The sequence below is a fragment of the Bombus huntii genome, chromosome 4, assembly GCF_024542735.1.
Source record: "Bombus huntii isolate Logan2020A chromosome 4, iyBomHunt1.1, whole genome shotgun sequence".
Lineage (NCBI taxonomy): Eukaryota > Metazoa > Arthropoda > Insecta > Hymenoptera > Apidae > Bombus > Bombus huntii.
In genome coordinates, this window is record NC_066241.1 from 12,885,711 (window position 1) to 12,905,445 (window position 19,735).

General features: G+C 35.6%; 1 protein-coding gene across 7 annotated transcripts in view; it reads left to right on the top strand.

The window, feature by feature from the left end:
• The first annotated feature begins 1,676 nt into the window (after positions 1-1,676).
• LOC126864773 (protein alan shepard) overlaps positions 1,677-19,735 on the top strand; it is a 46,709-nt gene continuing 28,650 nt past the window's right edge. For 2 of the 7 annotated variants that reach the window (XM_050616472.1, XM_050616474.1), the window contains exon 1: positions 1,677-5,990. In XM_050616472.1, coding sequence (XP_050472429.1) covers positions 5,934-5,990 — 57 coding nt within the window. In that variant the 5' untranslated portion in view covers positions 1,677-5,933. The remainder of the gene's footprint in view (positions 5,991-19,735) is intronic. The other 5 variants (XM_050616471.1, XM_050616476.1, XM_050616475.1 and 2 more) reach the window with 5 other exon arrangements.

Sequence of the window (19,735 nt, forward strand, 5' to 3'; positions counted from 1 at the left end):
GGAACACAACATTCTGAATGTCGGATAATTATGCTGCCTTTTTTTCGAAAGAACTCACTTGCTTGTAAATTATAGAGGAAATCATGCGATGCGTTTCTCGGAAACACGTATTATAAAGCAAAGATAACAGGGGCGGAATTCAGAAGAGTATTAAATGACAAATTAACTGTGAGTTATTTCTTTAATAATGTCAAAAGTCTAAGAAACTATAGATTACTCTTGCATTTCATATTTTGCAAGTTTTTCCTAGTTACATATAATCAGTGATCCAGAGTGAATGTACTAAAATATAAAAATTGAGAGAAAGACTTTCAATTTCTTTAACAATAAGTAATCTTTTTGCTTGTCTTCAACCCTTGCTTTCTTTTATTCTATTCAATTTATTAATTTATATAGAAACCAGAGGCCTACGATTCTCCATTTCTCTTGTGTCCTTTATTTAGAATGGCGACGACCGTATTTATAAAGGGATATCTGAAAGAAACTCATTCCTTTCATTAAACTGCTTTAATAGGAATAAACAGTTAGAGCGTTAGGGGATTCAACGATCGATACATTCATTACGTGCCACTTTATCAATGGGAGGTTTCTGAGACGCGCTAGGAAAAAAGTCCAGGGAAAGCAAAAACCATCTATACTTCGGTCGGAATAACTCCGATTCGGATTTTACAGCATGCGTGCAAATAGATGCGTAGATACCGGCCGCTCGTATCTATTTATAACGGCGACGGATCGCGGGGCAATTGACCGCGTGGCCTTGACTTCCTGTTGACCCAAGTGCCCCTAGGGAATTTTGGCGTACATCGTGGAATTTCTTACCATGATATTCGAATATCTCGTCTAACCATCTTTTTCGATACCATTTCACTCAGTATTTACAAAAAATATATATATAATTTTATACATCAAACAAATACATGTTATCTAATTATATAGTTATCAAATAATATTTTAATATACGTCCTAAGTTATATAAAAAGTATTTTAAAAATAATCATTCTTATATATCATATTCGTCCATTTATAGTCTCGGCGAATAAGACTGATAGTGGCTAAGAGTGACGCATGCGTGGAAACGACGATTTTTAATCAACATTGATACGGTCTTTTGGGACTATCACTTTCGGCCTTTTCATAGCGCGATCGACGAGTTCCCATGTGGTCCAGCATACTTCCAGCAATTATCTACAAAAGCAAATAAAAAAAGTTAATATAATTTAAGAACACTATTCTCTTTCCAGAAGATAATCGTATATACAAAATTAAAATTTTATATATATGACAAAAATTAATTTTTCATTTTTTAATATTATCATATACATATATACATACATACATACATACATATATATATATATATATATATATATATATATATATATATATATATATATATATATATATATATAATATTATCATATACATATATATATACGGTCAAAGCGTTTCAATTATAGAAAATGCAAAGTGTAGCTATTGCAACGAGTATTGGCAACATATCTGTTTTCTAATGAAACGTTTTTATATTAGATTCTACATTTTATATTCTAGTATCAAATTTTTGTAATCATATGAAAGTATTTGCAAATGATACGATATTTAATATACTTAAATCTATTTAATTAGTACGTAAATACTATATCAAATACAATATCGTGTCAATACTTTTTGTAACCGTTATTGTAGATTGCTTACAGATTTCTTTCTCTCCATACCGAAATCGGGCGTATCGATTCTTCGCGAATAACTTTGTTTAGCTTACTTCAGTCTAAGTAGTTTTTTTCTGCAATCGGTAGGAAACCTGTTCGTACGAGGAACGGAATGTCTGAGTGGCTGCCGTCCTCTCATCTCCGTGCAATTCCACGCGTAGTAGAACGAGTCGACCAGGTGAGATCGTTCATTCTGCAAGAGACATTTTTGTTTCAGTCCCTTCCTCCTTCTCTGAAGGCGACTCGCCGTGGCAGGGCCTGTGAAATCGAAGATGGAAAATGGCCAGGCCAGGAAGGGAAAGTAACGGTACAAGGGAGGGCATAGTTAGCACTGAAAATGAAAAAAAGATAATAAATCCTTGGACAAACCCTAGTAATAAATCCTTGGACAAACAATATAAGTTGAATGTATCGACTGAGCTACCTCGATAGAAAAGTTACGATGTCATAAATATTCATTAGATGTTATGTATCAAGGTAAATGTGTAAGATTAGAAAGAATATACAAGAGAGACAAAGAGAGGTAGTTCGTAGGAGGTTGTGGAGGATGTCGAGAAATGAAGGCCAACGGCCTTGACCTTGTCCGTGACTTCGTCATGAATGAGAGAGAAAGAGACGGAGAGATATAAGAAAAGACACCGTTCAAAACAAAGTGGCCTGCTTTCTTCAAAATCGAAGATGCTGTATATGGTTGACAAGCAAGCAGGCAAGCAGGTAGACAGACAATCAGGCAGGCAAGCAAATTCAGGTAAACGGCCAGTCGATGGTAATGACTACATAAATCTCCAGGTCTTAACGCCTTGTAAGTGCTCTGTGGAATTTGGATTTAGAGGTAAAAGAATTATGTAGTTACCGATTTATCGGTCCTCGGTTTCGTTTGGACAACGAAGAGTGCAATTAATTAAGATCCATACCATTATGCGAGACGAAGGGTCGACGCGTCATGTGTGCTAATAGTGAAACTAGTGTAAGTACCTACATGAATACATATTCTAATCTATGGGTTATATATCTTAAGAAAATGTAAAATTTATTGTTCGGCAACGAATTATTTATATACCGTTTCTTATATAACTAAAATGATTCGTATATGATTTATGGCTTTAAACGATTCATAATTTATATAAACGTATAATATTATATTTATTTCTTACTAAGAATGACGTAGTTTTATGTTCGGAACACTTGACAATGGATTTCGAAGACACGTTATATGCATGCCTTTGGCACGGTTTGTATTTATTAGAGAAATCACAAAATGATTGGTAAGTAGTACATTTTTAAGTAGTTATATCAAAGTGACTTATTACTCGTGCAAGTTGTACTGATACGAATGGAAAGATTCTTGCAGTTTTTTCAAGGCTCTCGCGAAGTAAAAACGTATGTTCGGACATCTGTTCGACGTATATAAAGACAATATTGTCATTATCGAAAGTAACGTTTTGATAATACATGCTTTCTTGCCATTGTAGATCTGCATGATAAGTTTAGTAACAACATAATTGCTACACAAATCCGGTTTACAGATACTTTCTTCGTTACGATGTATTTTAGAAATTGCACACGATCGTATAATCATAACCTATCAATTCAATTTATATCGCTACGTAGTTGTGTAGGTGACGAAATAGGATATATGTACAAGACCGATCGAATCGAGTTTTCCAATTGCTACGCCACTGATCGAGAATCTAGGATTGGAAATGTAGAGGGCATCTGTGAGTAGTACGGAGCTATGGCCAACAGGCGGTAACCAGAAAGAGAATTTCGCTCCAACATCATAATAGAACGAAATAGTGAAGAGTGCAAGTGAAAGATCGATTGAAACTTCCATACGCGTTGCTTTCCCGATTGATCCACATCGAACGTTACCGTGGCGTTTGTCTAGGCAGCATCTCGATGAATGAGAAATGTCGATGACCGCAAAGGAAATTACCGCGATTTGCTGTTGAAAAGGGGGGAAAAAAGCTAGGGGAAAATCTCGTCTCCTGACCTCGAGGGAGTAGGAGAAGTGAGTGAGGTCGTTCCACGATCGATAACGCGAGTCTCTCGCGGAAAGGTGCGAAAGAAGCTCGTCGGGCATCAACGAAAGGGCCGAAAGAATCGATCTCTCATCCTATGAAAAGAAAGAGAGAGATCTTAATATCTACCGGTTTTTCTCCTTTAGTAAATGGTCGGTGAACAAGAAGAGAAGAGTCGGTCGGTACTCTATCTCAGGTAGATTTCTACATAAGAGGGCATATGGCACACATGTTTATTGCCGTATCGCGAAGGGTCGCGTATACGGGGGTGAGTATACCACCCGCCACTGTCTGTCGTCCGTTTTCTCTCTCTTCTTTTTTCATTCTCTTCCCTTGTATCGTGCTTCGTTATCGCTCTTCGTCTTTCGCGGGGCGCTGTTGCTAGCGGTCTCCGTCGAGCTTTCGCCACTCGTTCATTCGCATGCTTGCCAACTGCGCCACGCTGAAACTCATCAAGAAAACCGCGGTGATCATAGCCCTCTCTCCTCTACGTCATTCGTTTAGGCTGTAGTTTCCCTGTCTTTATTGGACGGACGATTGGTACATTGGTTATCTCTTTGTCGCGCTCAACGAACTCGTAAGATATCGCTCGTATATGTGCTGATACGTGAATGTGTGTTGAGTGGCGGTCGTGCAGACAGGTGCGGCCGCCGGAGCCCCACCGTTGGTGGTGGCGTGCATAGCGCCTCCAAGCGGCGACTCTCCTTAGTTTCGGGCAAGATGGGCGAACCTCGCCGGGCAGTAGCTTAGACTCTACCTACAAGACAACACATACACTAAATGTTTCCTAACCACAAGTAACAATTAATTGTACATTTATTTTATTTAAGGGAACACAAACTCTATTTTTGTAACATGCTGTATTAGTAGTGCTTCGTGGAATTTGTACGATATTAAAAAGGTGCGAGGCCACACGCGCGATATATAACGGACGAGAAGACGACGACGGAAAGTACGAAAAAAGATAGAAAGATTTTCGCGATAACTGGAAGATCTAAGTGCGAAAGAAGAAAAAGAAGGAAAGAAAAACAAAGAGGAGGGATAAGGATAAAGGAAGAAGACGGTGTGATTGGGAAGATATACGAGCGAGGGATCGAAGATAAGGACTTAAGGAAGACAGTGACCGAAGCGACGAGGACAACGATAAAGGGAACAATTCCGACGAAGACGGCAACGACGTGGATAAGAACGATCGTACCGCAACAGCAACCACTATTGGTTGAAAACGACACCGAAGTAGGTGATAATCTCGCGTAGTCTCTCCTACTCGTTGTCTTAGTTCTCGGTGTAGCCTAACTGATTCTCTCGATGTGGTGCGTGTTTTAATAACGAATTACGACGTGGAGAAAAGTGTTCGACCGATAGTAGTAGTGAAGTGTATAAGCCGACACACCCTCTTGACACTCGACATCCGTCTCATATCGCCATCGGTTCAGGCTCTCTACCCCCTTCTTTCCTCATCTTTCTCGCTCTTCCTCACTCCATCCTTTGGCTACATTTACGTAGTACCGCGTGTACATTCGGTCATTGCAACAGAAAGCCGCACACACCACGTCCCTCTTTCTCTTTTTCTCTTCTGGCTCTTCCTCCCGTCTCAACCCCTCAGCTCACGTTTTCTCTTCCCTCTCTCTCTTTTTTTCTTTCCCTTTCTCTATCCAAATCGTCCTACCGTCTTCTTTTTCTTCTTTCTCTTCTCTTTGCTGCAAAGTGATGTATTGTTGCGCTTGTCGCATCGGGTTTTGTCGGTATTAAAACTATACCGACTGACTTTGACTTTATTGCTGTCCCTTCGCGTCCATAACCATACATACTGTACTTCATCCTAGGTTCTACCCCCTCCTCGACAACCCTCGTTCTACGAAGCGTCTCACCCACACTTATATTCATCATCTCTCTCTTCCTTCCTCACTCTTTTTCTGCCTCCGCTCCACCCCGGTTTATCGGCCGATCGGAGTGCAAATTCGTTTCGTGACCGTGCTGTGTTGGTTCTTTGCTTGCATCTGACCAGTGTCGAAGAGATATCGAAAATCCGCGGGTGACGCTGCTTTAACGGCCGGGCAACACTAGCCTGAAAAAACCAGCAACGAACTACAAGTACGAAATAAGAGAAGAGAGAGAAGAGACACACGCATTACCCGTAATAATAGGACAACGGCACAGCGTATCGTTTCGAGCGGGCGCCACGAGCGATAAGACCGCTAACATGTCCGTGAGAATGGAAAACGTAGCCGCGCCAAGGAAGCTCAACTACAAAATGATGGTAAGTCGAATGAAATCCAACAATATTTTTTGTCATTTTATTTCATATAATTCACTCGGGTTTTTAGTTATATTCGAGATCAATTCGTATCGGTCGGTTTTCCGCATCGAACCCTCCATGCTTCGCGTTCGTGTCGGTGTGCGTGCATATTTACTTGTGTGTACATGCTCTTGGAAAACGTAGCATTACCATGGGGACGGCCGATGGCCACGAACCTTGCGGAACCGGCGTAGTTTGACAGTTTGCCGCGGGGCGTCTGCTGCCCCACCCAGTCTCCTCTTTCTCTCCCCCACTTCAACTTCTCTCGGCCGTCTTCGCGTATTGCTTCTTTTCTTCCTTCCTTCCTTTTTTCTCTCCCTCGAGAGAGTCTATCGTGCTTTGTAACCGGGGAGAATTCGTCTGAAATAGTTTAGAATACGTTCATTTTGGTTGTTTTTTTTTTTTTTTTTTGCTTTCAATTATCGATGGAGTGTGGATTTTTATGCAAATTCATATTTTTGAGAAAATAATTAAGAAAATAGGAAGTAGATAGAAAACTGTTTTACTAGGTATATAGTAATTGTTATAACTTTAGTATTATAAAAAACACTATATGGATACTTTATATACTTTTATATATTATGTGCATTCTCTGCAATTTTGCGCTTTCAAATTTCCTGTAAATGCATGAAAATCCGCAATATCATTATTATTCAGTAGGTTATGGATATTATACAAATTAAACACTATTAAAAAAAGAGAACCTAAGCAGAAATGTATTTTGTTTATCAAAACTGGTACTTCATTTTGGATATTTTATACATTTTTGCATTGCGTATGCATTCTGTGTATTTTTGCATCGTTAAATTTTCCATAAATGCATAAAAATCCGCAGTCTCTGTCGATAGTATTTAAATAAATTACGAATGATCAACTTAATGGATCGAATTGACGATTGTCACGAGTAGGTACATACTAGTTGCCGGTAATACGTTAATGGCATTCATTGGAATAAATATATATTTCTGTTACATGATTTTGTTGTTTTTATTAATCTATTACTTTTATATTATTCTTTATAGTACTTGTAACACTTAGAATAGTTTGAATTGATCCTGAAAAATCAAGAATAAAGTGTTTCAAACCACATGGTCTCAGTAACATTTCTATTATATTATAGTCATGAATATCATTACTGTTAGCTCATTTAGTACTATCTCCTCTGAAATGTAATCGGATAAATGTATTTAAAATATTATTCCTATTATTTTTTCTTATTAATTGAAAACATTTAAAAATATATATTTCTCGTTGATCAAGATACTGTAAGTTTTGTAATTGAACTACCATTTATCATTTTCATGATTTACCTTTACAGAAATGTCAAAATAAATGTTTTGGTATTTAGATAGTGCATGTGTCAGGTTCTTACTCTTATGTATACGGTCCTGGCATTCTGCGCAGGCTCTTGTCTCTTCCTGTTCTGTGTCTACTTTCAATTGCTCCGATTTTCGTGAAATTTTATATTTTTTACTACATTTAAAATACTTATTTTTCTGCTCATCGATATACGATAAATTCAATACAAAGTTAGAAATAACACATTGAATATACCAATTGCGATAAAAAGTGATAATTCTAGACAAGTAAACATCATTGAATGTTTTTTTCGTTTGATTTATTGCTTAATAAAACTAATAGAAATGAGTAAGAATTCCATTTAAGGGAATTCTCGTATTTTTCATAATTTTGTTTTTGATTAGTATTTTTATTGCTCTTCCCATGATCAACATTTTCATGAATGATAGTTACGAATTTGGGTGGAATATGAGATAAATAACTATATTTTGTTTGATATGTTATTTCTGAAATATGTTTGTCAATATTTAAAGAAATCTCAATTGCTTACTAATATAATATTTAGTTGCTTGTGAAAGCGACGTGGAGCCACTATCCGGAAGCATTCTTAATCTGCACATTGAAATTCGACCTAACGCTCGTCAGTGTAGCCAACCTCGTTGTATGCTTTTAGTGACACAACAATAACATTTTCGCATAGTTTTTAAACGCGTAATTATGATCGAAATTATTTTTATTTTGTAATATGACAACTGAATTTTAATAAGAAGTTGAAAATTTATATATTAATATTTTTTATCAATTTTTATTTAAAGTTCATATAATAATAAAAGTGTTAAGTGTAATCAGAGAATGTCATTTTATGATCAACAATATCGACAATTAATGTTTCACGTTGTTTCCAAGTTTGCTGATTGCTAATGTAGCCAATGTAAAGGTTATCGCATGGTAAATGTGTTTAAACGGATTGGTGTGCAAACAGCTGTTCTTTTCAGTGTTACCAACGGAAAATTGATACTTGAATATCATACTAACACAAACTGAAGTAACGTAGTGTATCGATATGCAGTTATTTTAACTTTCTTTTTTACTAAACAATTGCGTAAAATCCACGAATCTTCAAATATTAAGAAACAAAAAAGATTTTATTAATTTCAAATTCATATAGAACAGAGATTGAAGCATATTGAGAGTATATTAAGTCAAAATCGATAAATTCGCGGAGGTCAGTTGAACATAACCACGGTTTGTTATTCGCGTACTTTGAACTTCACAATCTGAAGTGAAGTGTTTAATTAACACATCAAATATTTTATCAAGATTACAGACGCCTATCTGTAACATATTTATAGCCAACAGTTTGTGCATTGTTTAGTGCATTTTCATGATCGTTTCTTTCTTTATCTTAATTGATATATCTATAGAAAATTTATCAGTTGCAAGAACACATCATTCATTAAATTTAAGACTCTTATCAGATACAAATCTTTTTCAAACTCGCGGTATCTAAACTTAGATTTTTCCATTAAATTATTAAATTTTTAAATCTACAACCAATATTTAAATTTAAATCGTCTCGTAGTTAATATTGCTTTTGACTTTATATTTATTCACTAAGCAATATATTAAAATAAAACACTTCAGGAGCTTCATATTATATTATTAATGACCCACACGTATAAATTACCGCGACCAAATACAAAGTTGTCATTTAGCACGAGCTAAGCGTGAAATTTATGGAGTAAGTTCGCATGCTTTTATCTTACCGGTTTTTATTGATGTAAAAGTTGCACATTGTACGTGTTTCACAAGAAATGCAGACATCTTTACGTTTAATTTCTTTTAATTACATGCAAAATTATTGATGTACATAGCAGAGGATTTTTTCGTATAAATAAATTCCTTCCTTTTTATCCAATTATTTATCATCATTTATCAGTCATTTAAACAGAGTGAAAGGAAATATGATTTACTTATATAGGTTAAGTTTTTTAGTCAACAAATAGTTTTAATACTTCATACAAAGATAAGACTATTTGCAAACAAATGTAAAATATACCTGATTCTTCTATTTATCGAAAAATGTCCTAAAAGTTACTTTGTGGTGAAGAGGAATATAAATATTACGTTAGGTTATAAAGCTAATACTGAAAATAATTAAAATGCTACGATATTATTAGCAGCAAAATGTAAGACTTAATGTTATCTGGATTTTCTAGAATAAAAAGAAGCAGCATTGCTGAATTATTTCTGTGGGAAATAGTTCATCCATAGATTTGTATAGATCCTGAGAGACTACATAAGGAACTATGTACATAATAATCAAGCAATTCATTGAAGATAATGCCTTCATAGTATGTCAGATGACATTGATTCATTCAAAATAAATAAATAAATATATATATATATATACTAGTATAACAATACTACCAAATTTCTATTTGAAATCATTAATCCAAAAAATTAGGAGCCATATTTATGAGGTGGAATAAAAGAATTATGTTGATACTAGAATCTTCAAACTTAATGATTTAAAAGGTTAAGTCTATCTCGTCAGATTTCTTATTGGTATGATTTATTTTACAAATTCCTAGGTTGTATCTATAAGAGACAGTTCAAGCTAATCATGAGATCTTCAAGCTTAATGATCTAGAAAGATATTCAATTTCGCTATCAGATTCTCTGCTCCAAGCCAAAGCAACTTTCGTTTGGCATCAATTGCTCGTGGGCCTCGATTGATCTCTTATTCGTTGAGGAACTGCTTGAACAAAATTTACCTAAATGTACGCAGTCTTATGGAACGAGAGCCAATGCCAGCCAACGAACTGTTCCATTTATATACGTAGAATTGACGATCCCTTACGCTGATTAGACTGGAATTAATGAATCATTTTGCAATATTAATGTGCTTGGAGGTGTAAGATTATTCGATTGTCGTTTATTAATCAACGATTGTAAGGAAATATTCAATTTTGCATTTTCGTTTATATTCAAAAAGCTTCTTTAGACAGAATTCAATTGTTTCTTTACATTTCTATATCTATCCTTTTATATCTATAGTTCTATAGCTGCATTTTTCCTGAATTTCGTATTTCCATATTTTCGTTATTATTATTTTTACAAGTCAATATATAGCAGACCAAAGTTATGTAGGCTCAGGGATTACCTGTACGTAACACAGATTTCGTATGTACATATATTATACATAAGATATATGCGGTTTTTGAAAATCGATAATTTCTAGTCTATGTTTATAGTACATTTCCATAAAATAAAATTTCAATATAAAAAGTATCATGTTACATGTTAGAAAAACAAAACGAATAAGAAACTAAAACGTGGAACAAAAAGTGCGAATGGCCTTTATATACGGGTCTTTACTTATACGTTTCTTACGTGTAACAATTTCTCCGTTGATCATAAAGTACTAAAAATAGTTGAAGATTGTCCAGTACGAGCGAACATTGAACGCTACCGATCGCTATAGCGTCACGTTTCATGATTGCCTTTGACCATGATTTAACGTGCATTCGCATACATTATTATCTTACAACAATTGAAAATTATAATATATAATTATATATTCTCGAATTTTATGATTTTCCCTAATATTTCTTTTTCATTATATAACATTTCTTATTTTTGATATGCAAAGGAATAGAAAGTTCGCTGCGTTCAGTTAAGCTTGCGAACGGTACTCGATGCTTTACCAAGTGCGTTTAGTCGATTGACGTTGAGAATTCATAACGATAATTGAACCGATTTGTTTCAATCGCGATTACATAGGCGAGTCATTCTCGTCGCGAGCCACGACCACTTCTGGCGATCGTGATGATTGATTGTTTCCATCGATCTGCGTGTCTCTGATGATTTCAGGAGTACTGTTAGCTCTGGTGTATCATTTTCGTCCATAGACGTATCTAAGAAGTATAGACCGCGAAGTTGAGAAAATGGGCCCCGTTGAAAAAGAGATAGAGATACATAACGAGGACTTCCTTTCCTTTTTTTATGTGTTATAAAAAATATCTGCAACAGAAAGAAAGGGAGACTACGATAATAATATTTATTTTCTATCTTTTAACGAGGACTACGTTCTTCATAATGCACCAACGGTCTATATTTCTTATGTCTATGTTTTTCATGTTTTCAGTCACATAATCGTTTGCATTACGCGCGGTTACGCGAAGTCGAGAAGACCCGAACTCGTCGAATCGGCAAAGCTCGGGCGAGATCGACTACCCGAAAGCGTTCTATCATACGATACATAGATTTCTCAGAAAATAAACACTCAAAGATAAAAATCTTAAATTATATTACGAAACATATAGTTTATCGATACTCTTATTTGCCATTCCTGTAGTCTGGATATTTTCATTTTATTATTAGTGACATCCTATGAATTAATTCGAAATCATGGAAATCGATTGGAAAATAGCAATCAATGGTAATAAAAGCTTCCATAACAAATCATAATTTACCAGCTCAGAAAAGACGTTAACTAAGAAGTAAAATCGAGAAAAAAGAAGGAGGAGGAGAAAGCAACTGGACTGAAACAATAGAACAAATACATCTTCAGAACGGTGAGATTCCATTTAGCGAAAACAAGACAAACAAAATTTGTCCACTTTTTTCCAGCTCGTAAACGAAAGACAAAGGCGAAAGTGTAGCCTGGTTATACCCAAAAACCAAGTTTTTTAGTCGACTGAAAGCTGGAAAAGAGGTGACAGAAATTCGCGTGTCGGTTTTGTGGAACGTTTGAAAAGAAAATACCGCCACGAAACGAAAGTTTTTCACTGTTAGGAGAGTTTCGCGTCGAAAAGCGGTTGGTGGGTGGATAAAAATTGCAAGCGACGGGAATATAAAAACGAACCGACGTGCAAAGGGAAGAGAGAGAGAGAGAGAGAGAGAGAGAGAGAGAGAGAGAGAGAGAGAGAGAGAGAAGAGTGGGGGAAGAACGCGAAGGCGAAGAGAGAAAGGGCCAGGTAGGGTGAAGAGAATAGACGCAGCAAAAGGATATCGATTATTTGTGGTTGCAGCGGCTGCAAGGCTCAGCTCCCTTCGCTGGAGCGCGAGGACGAACATCCGGAAATCTCGACGATGTGATACACTGAACCGAGATTAATCTCATTTTTGCCTTCCGGTTTTGAAATACTTCACAATCGAGTTATATGAACAAGGGTCTCCATGAACGGAGGGAAGAGGAATGTTGCTAGGGAAACGATACCGGCCTATGCCTATCAGAACTCCTTTCTTCTTTTTGTATTTTTATTTATTTATTTAGATTCTTTAAAGACGAATTCACCAACTATTTAATACTCATATTCATTCTGAATGGATTTATTCCTTGATTATATAATATATTTCCTACTTTAAGGTTATATATCGTTATACCTTATGCTTTTAATACAAGAGTTTAACGTAAGCATAGGAAGTGAATTAGTAAGCATAAATGCAAGAACATAATTTTCAATTACTATGACAATGTTAAAATAGTTATTTTAAAACATATCTCATAAGGAATCCTATTTCTGGTCATATATACACAGGGTGGTTGGTAACTGGCGGTACAAGCGGAAAGGGGGTGATTCTACGCGAAAAAAGAAGTCGAAAATATAGAATACAAGTTTTTCGTTTGAGCCTTTGCTTTCGAGAAAATCGACTTTGAATTTTCGCTACGGTACGCGTGCACTTTATCACGTCTCGTTATAACGGATCTCACTGTAGATTTTTAACAAAATTAAAAAAAAAATTTTATTCTATATTTTCAACTTCTTCTTTCGCGTAGAATCACCCCCTTTCCACTTTTACCACCAGTTACCAACCACCCTGTATAATACGATAATATCGATATTCTTAGTATTACAAGTTATTCCGCCAAATAATAATCTCAAGATAGTGAAAGTCATATCACTGAACTTAAGAATAGCGTCAAACTTAGAGCTCGTTATTATTAACATCCCAGCTTCTCCACGCTCAAAAGTCGTACTTTTGTCGAATTAGCAGAAAAAAGGTTGGCCAGAATTCGGTTGAAAGAAGAAATGTTCAACGACGTCGTTGCCCGGCATCTTTGTCGGCTTGGTGGCCATGATTCCTTTTACCATTTGTCTCAATTTGCCTTCTGTTCCTTAGGGGCAGGCCAATTTCGTGATTACGTAATTACGGTGATTCCTGCGTCGGTCATAACTGACCAAGCTATACGGTTAATCGTCCCGGGGAACGCGTTACGCGGTCGCACAGCCACACGGTATAAAGATTGGAGGAGTCGCTAGCGTAAAATCGAAGGGCCTTGATTCGTCGATAGTGAAAGAGAAGAGCCGTCCTTTTTCCTTCGTTGAATCGAAGGATTCTCTTCTCGTCATGACGCTACGTAGTGATTGTATCTCCATCGAAAGACACCCTCGGGCGGTTTCGCTGCTTGGGAAACCTGCAACTAGCCATTTTTATGCTAAATAATTTGATTGCCTTTATCGCTCGCGCCTCTTAATGCCACCGATACCGCGTACATCTGACATTTTCTCGAGGATTCTCGCGCATACATACTTCAACGAGAATATCCTCTTTCATCTTTTCTACGAATATTTTAGATTTACTGGCGACCATTTTTCAGGCAAGTCTTCTAAGAAATTTCTATACGATGATTAATAAGTAAACTGTGGGTGTTTATGCCATTTCATATTTTTCTGAATGTATTGCAACTAAATAAATGGAATAGAGATTCCTTCTATTCATGAAATATTGTCGATGTTTTATACCTTTTTTCATGTTATATGTATCCTGTTTATATCACACATTCATAGTGTGGTAATAAGAGAAATACAGCGGCGAACGCACAAATAGGGTAATGCTTACTCGTAAATTCATGTAATTGTATTATGAAAAGATTTATCTCTATAAATAAATGTATAGATATGGAAGCATAAGCTTTCAAATGTACATTTAACGTAATTAAATTGAGCATTAACGTTTGTGGGAATTTACGTTGAGAATAGATTGAAGATTCTTTGATTGGCCTCGTGCCAACTTTCCTGGCTATTGTTATTATTTGATTAAATTTATGAAACCAAAGAATACCGTCTTTAATAGAATGAACGCGTATAACTTGTAAAATTATGATTCTGACCGACTTGTAGCTCATTTTCCGTAATCCAATATTCTTCCCTTAGTATATTCTCATAGAACTTAATTTTTATAAACAATTCAAAACCATTATGATGTATACTTTTAACGAACAAGCGAAGGATAAGCAGATACTTTCTGTACACTTACTTAATTCTCATATCACATTTACATCGATGATCTTCGTATTTTCAACTTTATTGAATTAAAATACCTTGACATATATTTAACTTTACATAGTTCATAATATGTAAATAGATTTTTCTCTACGTATGAAGAACAGAGTTTTGATGTATAGAATGTGTAGGATATTACACATATTCTTACTGGTAGTTTGATTTAAATATAGATAATCGTATTTTTTTTTTAATAATAAAAATATTTATATACGTAAATGTGCAAAATCGATCTAGAAACAAGCGGAACGGATAAGATAGAAAGTAGGAAATAGAAAAATAATAGACAAATAACAAAGAATTCTAAGGTTATTCTCTGAAAAGATATACAGAAGATGAAGAAGAAGAGAAGTAAGCGAAGGCAGACTCATCTCGTCGGAAATGAGTCACTTTGAAAATGATCTCTGCGGCTGTTTACATTAATGATGTGTCATTCTAATCTGTTCTTTGTATGCTTCATTTTGCTTCGGGCAAACTTATCGCATTCTATATATTATTATTCTCTTGGTTTTCATCCATGCAAATATCCCCGCGGTCTTGGGATACTCTAGACGTAAGAATTTTCCTAAAAGCGTCATTTAACCGTAGAGTTGCAGAATGAACTACATATTTAAATGAAATACCTGTATAACGTACGCAAGTGAAAATACGAAATGATCGTGTCTAAAGTAGTGTACATATATCTCCGATGCTTAAATATCTAAGCACCTTTGAATACACAGAGCCAAAAATTAGCAAGTAATGAAATTGATTTCAATTAACTAATTTAATTATTATACGTCATAAATATTATTATTATTGTTGTTGTTGTAGTTTTTATTATACATATGTTCTTCTTAAATGAAATGTTATACTATTTAAAAATTACAAATCCTTCTCAGAAATTTAATTCAAATGTTGAAAAGTAGTTCTTAATGAACATTTATCGAACGAACGATTTAAACTATTATTAGGCAGATTAGGCAGATTATTAAATCAGGGAGATAATCTTGTAAACGTTGACACAGAGAAGGAGAAAGCTGTACGATAAAAATTGGGAGAACCCGACGGTTCTTTTTCTTCTTCCTTGATCGATAAATAGGGTGATGATAACGAAAGGGAAAGTTGGAGGTAACGAGTGTAACGATCAACGACTGAATCACTGACCTGACAAGGCAGCGGATGCGTGCAAAAGTTCATTTGTTGACATACCGCACGCATCTGATGGCTATACAGACCGTTAGACAAAAGTGGCCGACACTGAACGGAAAGTACACCCACGCGAATACGGTGTATGCGTGCAATAATCTTTGTCATTGTCTACTTACGCGCGGCTTTCTCGTGGCCGACGCGCACGGTCACCGAGAAAAAATTTCCTAGACAGGCAACGGTACCCGATGTCTGCGCGGAGTCAAGGTCGTACGATGTCCAGCGTTTCTTGCAAAATTCCTTGCTCGAAAAGCCTTGACTTTCTGAGGGTTTCTATTACCTAGACATATAACTGTAACCGCGTGTAACTTAGTAGTTTTTACTGTGTGACGACAAATAGAAATTCTTATATATCGATCGAAAGCAATTTTGAAAAATGTTAGTAGAAAAGGAACAAAAGTATAGGTAGAAAAGTCTTAAGTAGTTTCAAAAGGAACAGTAATAGTACATATAGAGGTGAAGTTCTGAACTTAGTATAGCAATAGTTTTATTTGTTTTGGTTTGTTAAATTTGTTATACGTAGTTCACTAAACTTGGACCCCTGAAGGATAAGATATTTTAGCAAGCGGTACAAATATTTGGACAGATAATAAGCAATTGTTTGAAGCGGTACAGAGTTGCTTTATAGTTTTCTCTTCGACGTGGAATCGAGTAGTACTTTCACGTATTTATTACGCATGTACAATTCAATCTAAGGTAGATACTTGTTTATTCTATTTTACACCTAAAATCCAGTTTTTAAGCAAGAATTAGGAAAGCGTTTCTAATCTTCAGAGATAAGAAATTGGAACTCGTATAGAAGTAAATTTGTTATCTTCTATGGAATTGAAAAAAGATTTACAAATAATTTTTAGTAACAAAATAGTTTTCTTTAAAACATATGGATATTGAGAATAGTACTAGTTCCCATTCGTTAATCGCTAAAATTCTAAGTTCTATCCCATGACCTAGCTTGCCAGTTCAAGGTCATTAGCCTTGAATCGAATGTAATGTCAAGGTTCCTCATGCGCTGAATACTTTCATTAACTGTCTCGCCGGACTCACGAACAAAAAAGAAACCATTAAGACAACCATCCTCATATTCTACTTTCCAGGTATCACAATATATATACATACAATACCTTCGCATCCTTCTCGTGTAATATCTTTGCAAATCTCACCGCTAAGCTGCTAAAATCCACGATCTCTTAAGTTCCCTACGTCTTCACGACCCCATTGAAAATCGTCTTTGTGACCGGTCTGTAGGAGCTTGGGCACGTTCTGGTCTCGTTCAGTATAGAGATAATTCATCATCTGGTTGGAGAGCAAGTTCAAGGAGACCTATAACGGGTTCGCCTAGCTCAAGGGAGAAAGAGAAAGACAGAGACATAGAGTTAAAGGAGGAAAAAATGAATTATAAAAAGAGAAAGAATAATATCAAGATGATTGGATTTCTATGGGTAAAGAGAGAGTCTCGCGTGAGCTCAATATATCGCGAACGTAGAACGCTCTGGCGCATATCTTTCGCGGACGATCTCATTGTTTCATGAGGTAAGGACACGGAAGCACGCGATCTCTGGCTAATAATACTTGCCGTCGGCCTAAACTCGGTTAAAGGGCGTCAGACTCGAGATGATCAGGTAGCCGGCTAACCAAGTCCTGTCTTTATTTTCTTCTCCCTCTCTTTATTCTTTCTACCTTCATTTTTTCTAGTCCGTTACACATCGTCTTTTTGTCTGTCGTTTCATTCTAACGCATTTCTTCGGACTTTTAGAGAGTATGAAATTTTCATTGGAGCATGGGGAAATATTTTCATTGACTGATTTCTTGAGCAAGTTGAATTAAAAGAGAATTAGAGTTTGGTACAGTCGTCTTCTTTTTTCTTTCTAACTTCGACTCGTACTTTACTTCGTATTGTACTTACTAGTTGATTTCCTGTTTCGTGATTGCTTGTACAACTTAACTTAAATTAACATAGAAAATTGATCAAATATCTGTACATTTAAAAAAAAAAAAAAAATGTCAAATAAGTCCTAAGGCCTGAGAAGTTCGATTCTCTTTACGAATACAACTCTTGGGCATGTCCAATAATTTATAGTTCACATTTAACCTCACGATAAATAATTTAATCGTGATAATAAAACCACACTATTCCATATGAAACCATAGAATCGCGATCATGATGCTTGCCTCTCAAATGGCTAACGTATTATGCGTCTCACGTTTGCCATACGTGTGGTACGTGTACTAGACAGAGAAAGGGAAGAGAAGGCACGCAAAATGTCTTCTCTCTGGTGCGTGCACCTGCACAGATCGGCCGATGGATCGCTAGACTCGAGCCATAGATGTATGTACCGTGAAAAAGCGACACGAGAATCGTTCTTCCTTTTGCAGTCTCAACGACCGAGTTGGCCAGATGGAATCATCTATCGATATTTTTTTTTTTTTCTCGTAGAAAGATAGGCTTCCGCGAATCGAACTGGGTTTAATTTCATCGATGAGAGGATCTCTGTTAGATAGTCCTTTTTTCGAGTACTTTTGAAAAAGAAGGATACAGGATACGATATTGTTTTCTTTCTTTCTCTGTCGATACATTCTTGTCAGCGATTGTAGATCGGAATGCTTTTGTAGGTGATCTAAATATCTAAAACAGGAAATTGGAGAAGTTGTATGTAGTAGTTAGTTATATCTATAAATTTAAACGTATCTATCTAGCTATATAGCATGGAGTCTGTATAACTAAGTTTTTTATTTATTCAAAATTAATATCGCAGACGTTCTTAATTCGTTTCTTTGGAAAGAAACTTCTTTGAGTTAATTAATAATAAATAAACCGATCATACGATAAAACGTGAAACCCCTTTTTCAAAGAGTTCTATATCTTAAAATCACTATTTTAATATTTTATAATATTTTATATTCTATAATATTTTATTATTCTCTTTAAAGTAGAGGTTGAATTTTGCTAATAACTATCCTCCATTTCACATTTTTCCCCAAATTTTCTCTCGAAAGTTAATCGTCCATTATGCGTACCCCTATCGATATCGTTAAATTTTATTTCACTCAGAATCATTATAAAATTAGCATGGAACACGTCACACGCTTGAAAGTGCGAAAGGTTGTTGATTGTTCGTAGCTGAGTGGCAAACGTGGAAATTGACAGCTAATGAATATCAAAAAGATTTCGTAACGAAAGGTGGATTCCAATGCGAGAAATTCATCAACTTTCGTCAAATGTAACTCGGTTGCATATTTCAAGTGTAATTCGCTGATCAAACACAAGGAAAGATCTATGTCCTGGTGCCGCGTATGTAGGTCAGCTTGACGATATTGATGACGAACCATTAACTGACCATCTGCTTCGGAACATGTTAAATAAAACCGGATTTTGTCACCTTTTCTATGCCGATAAATTGTTTCCCTGTAATCTACCTTTATAAGCAAAGAAGTTCATCGTTCAACTTTTAGTAGCTTAATTTTTCTTGGTTAGATTCTTATTAATAATCTGCTTTTTTTTTGTTAAATTAAAAATGCATTATACTTAGCATATAACTTATACAACGCTTTTCCCTCTCTATGAACTGTAACTGTATCTGCTACTTTATTTAATTTTCATTGGTCATATCTTCTATTTCCAAGTATTTTATTCTAGGAGTGCCAACCAATGATCCACTAATTGTCAACAGTATCCTTTTGGCGGCAATTAATTTGTTACAGTGTTTTATGGAAGTACTAGAGCTGGCTATGACGTTCTGCAATGTATATTAATGCATTTTGTACTATGCAATGCGTTCTTGCATATAGCTTATACTATAATAATCTACAATATAGTAACTTATAGTAGCAACTTACACGCCTCTGTATTAAAATTTAATTTAACAAGATATACGTTATTGGTTAAACGTGAGGACATAGTCAGATTATGGACAGATATTGGAAGCTTGT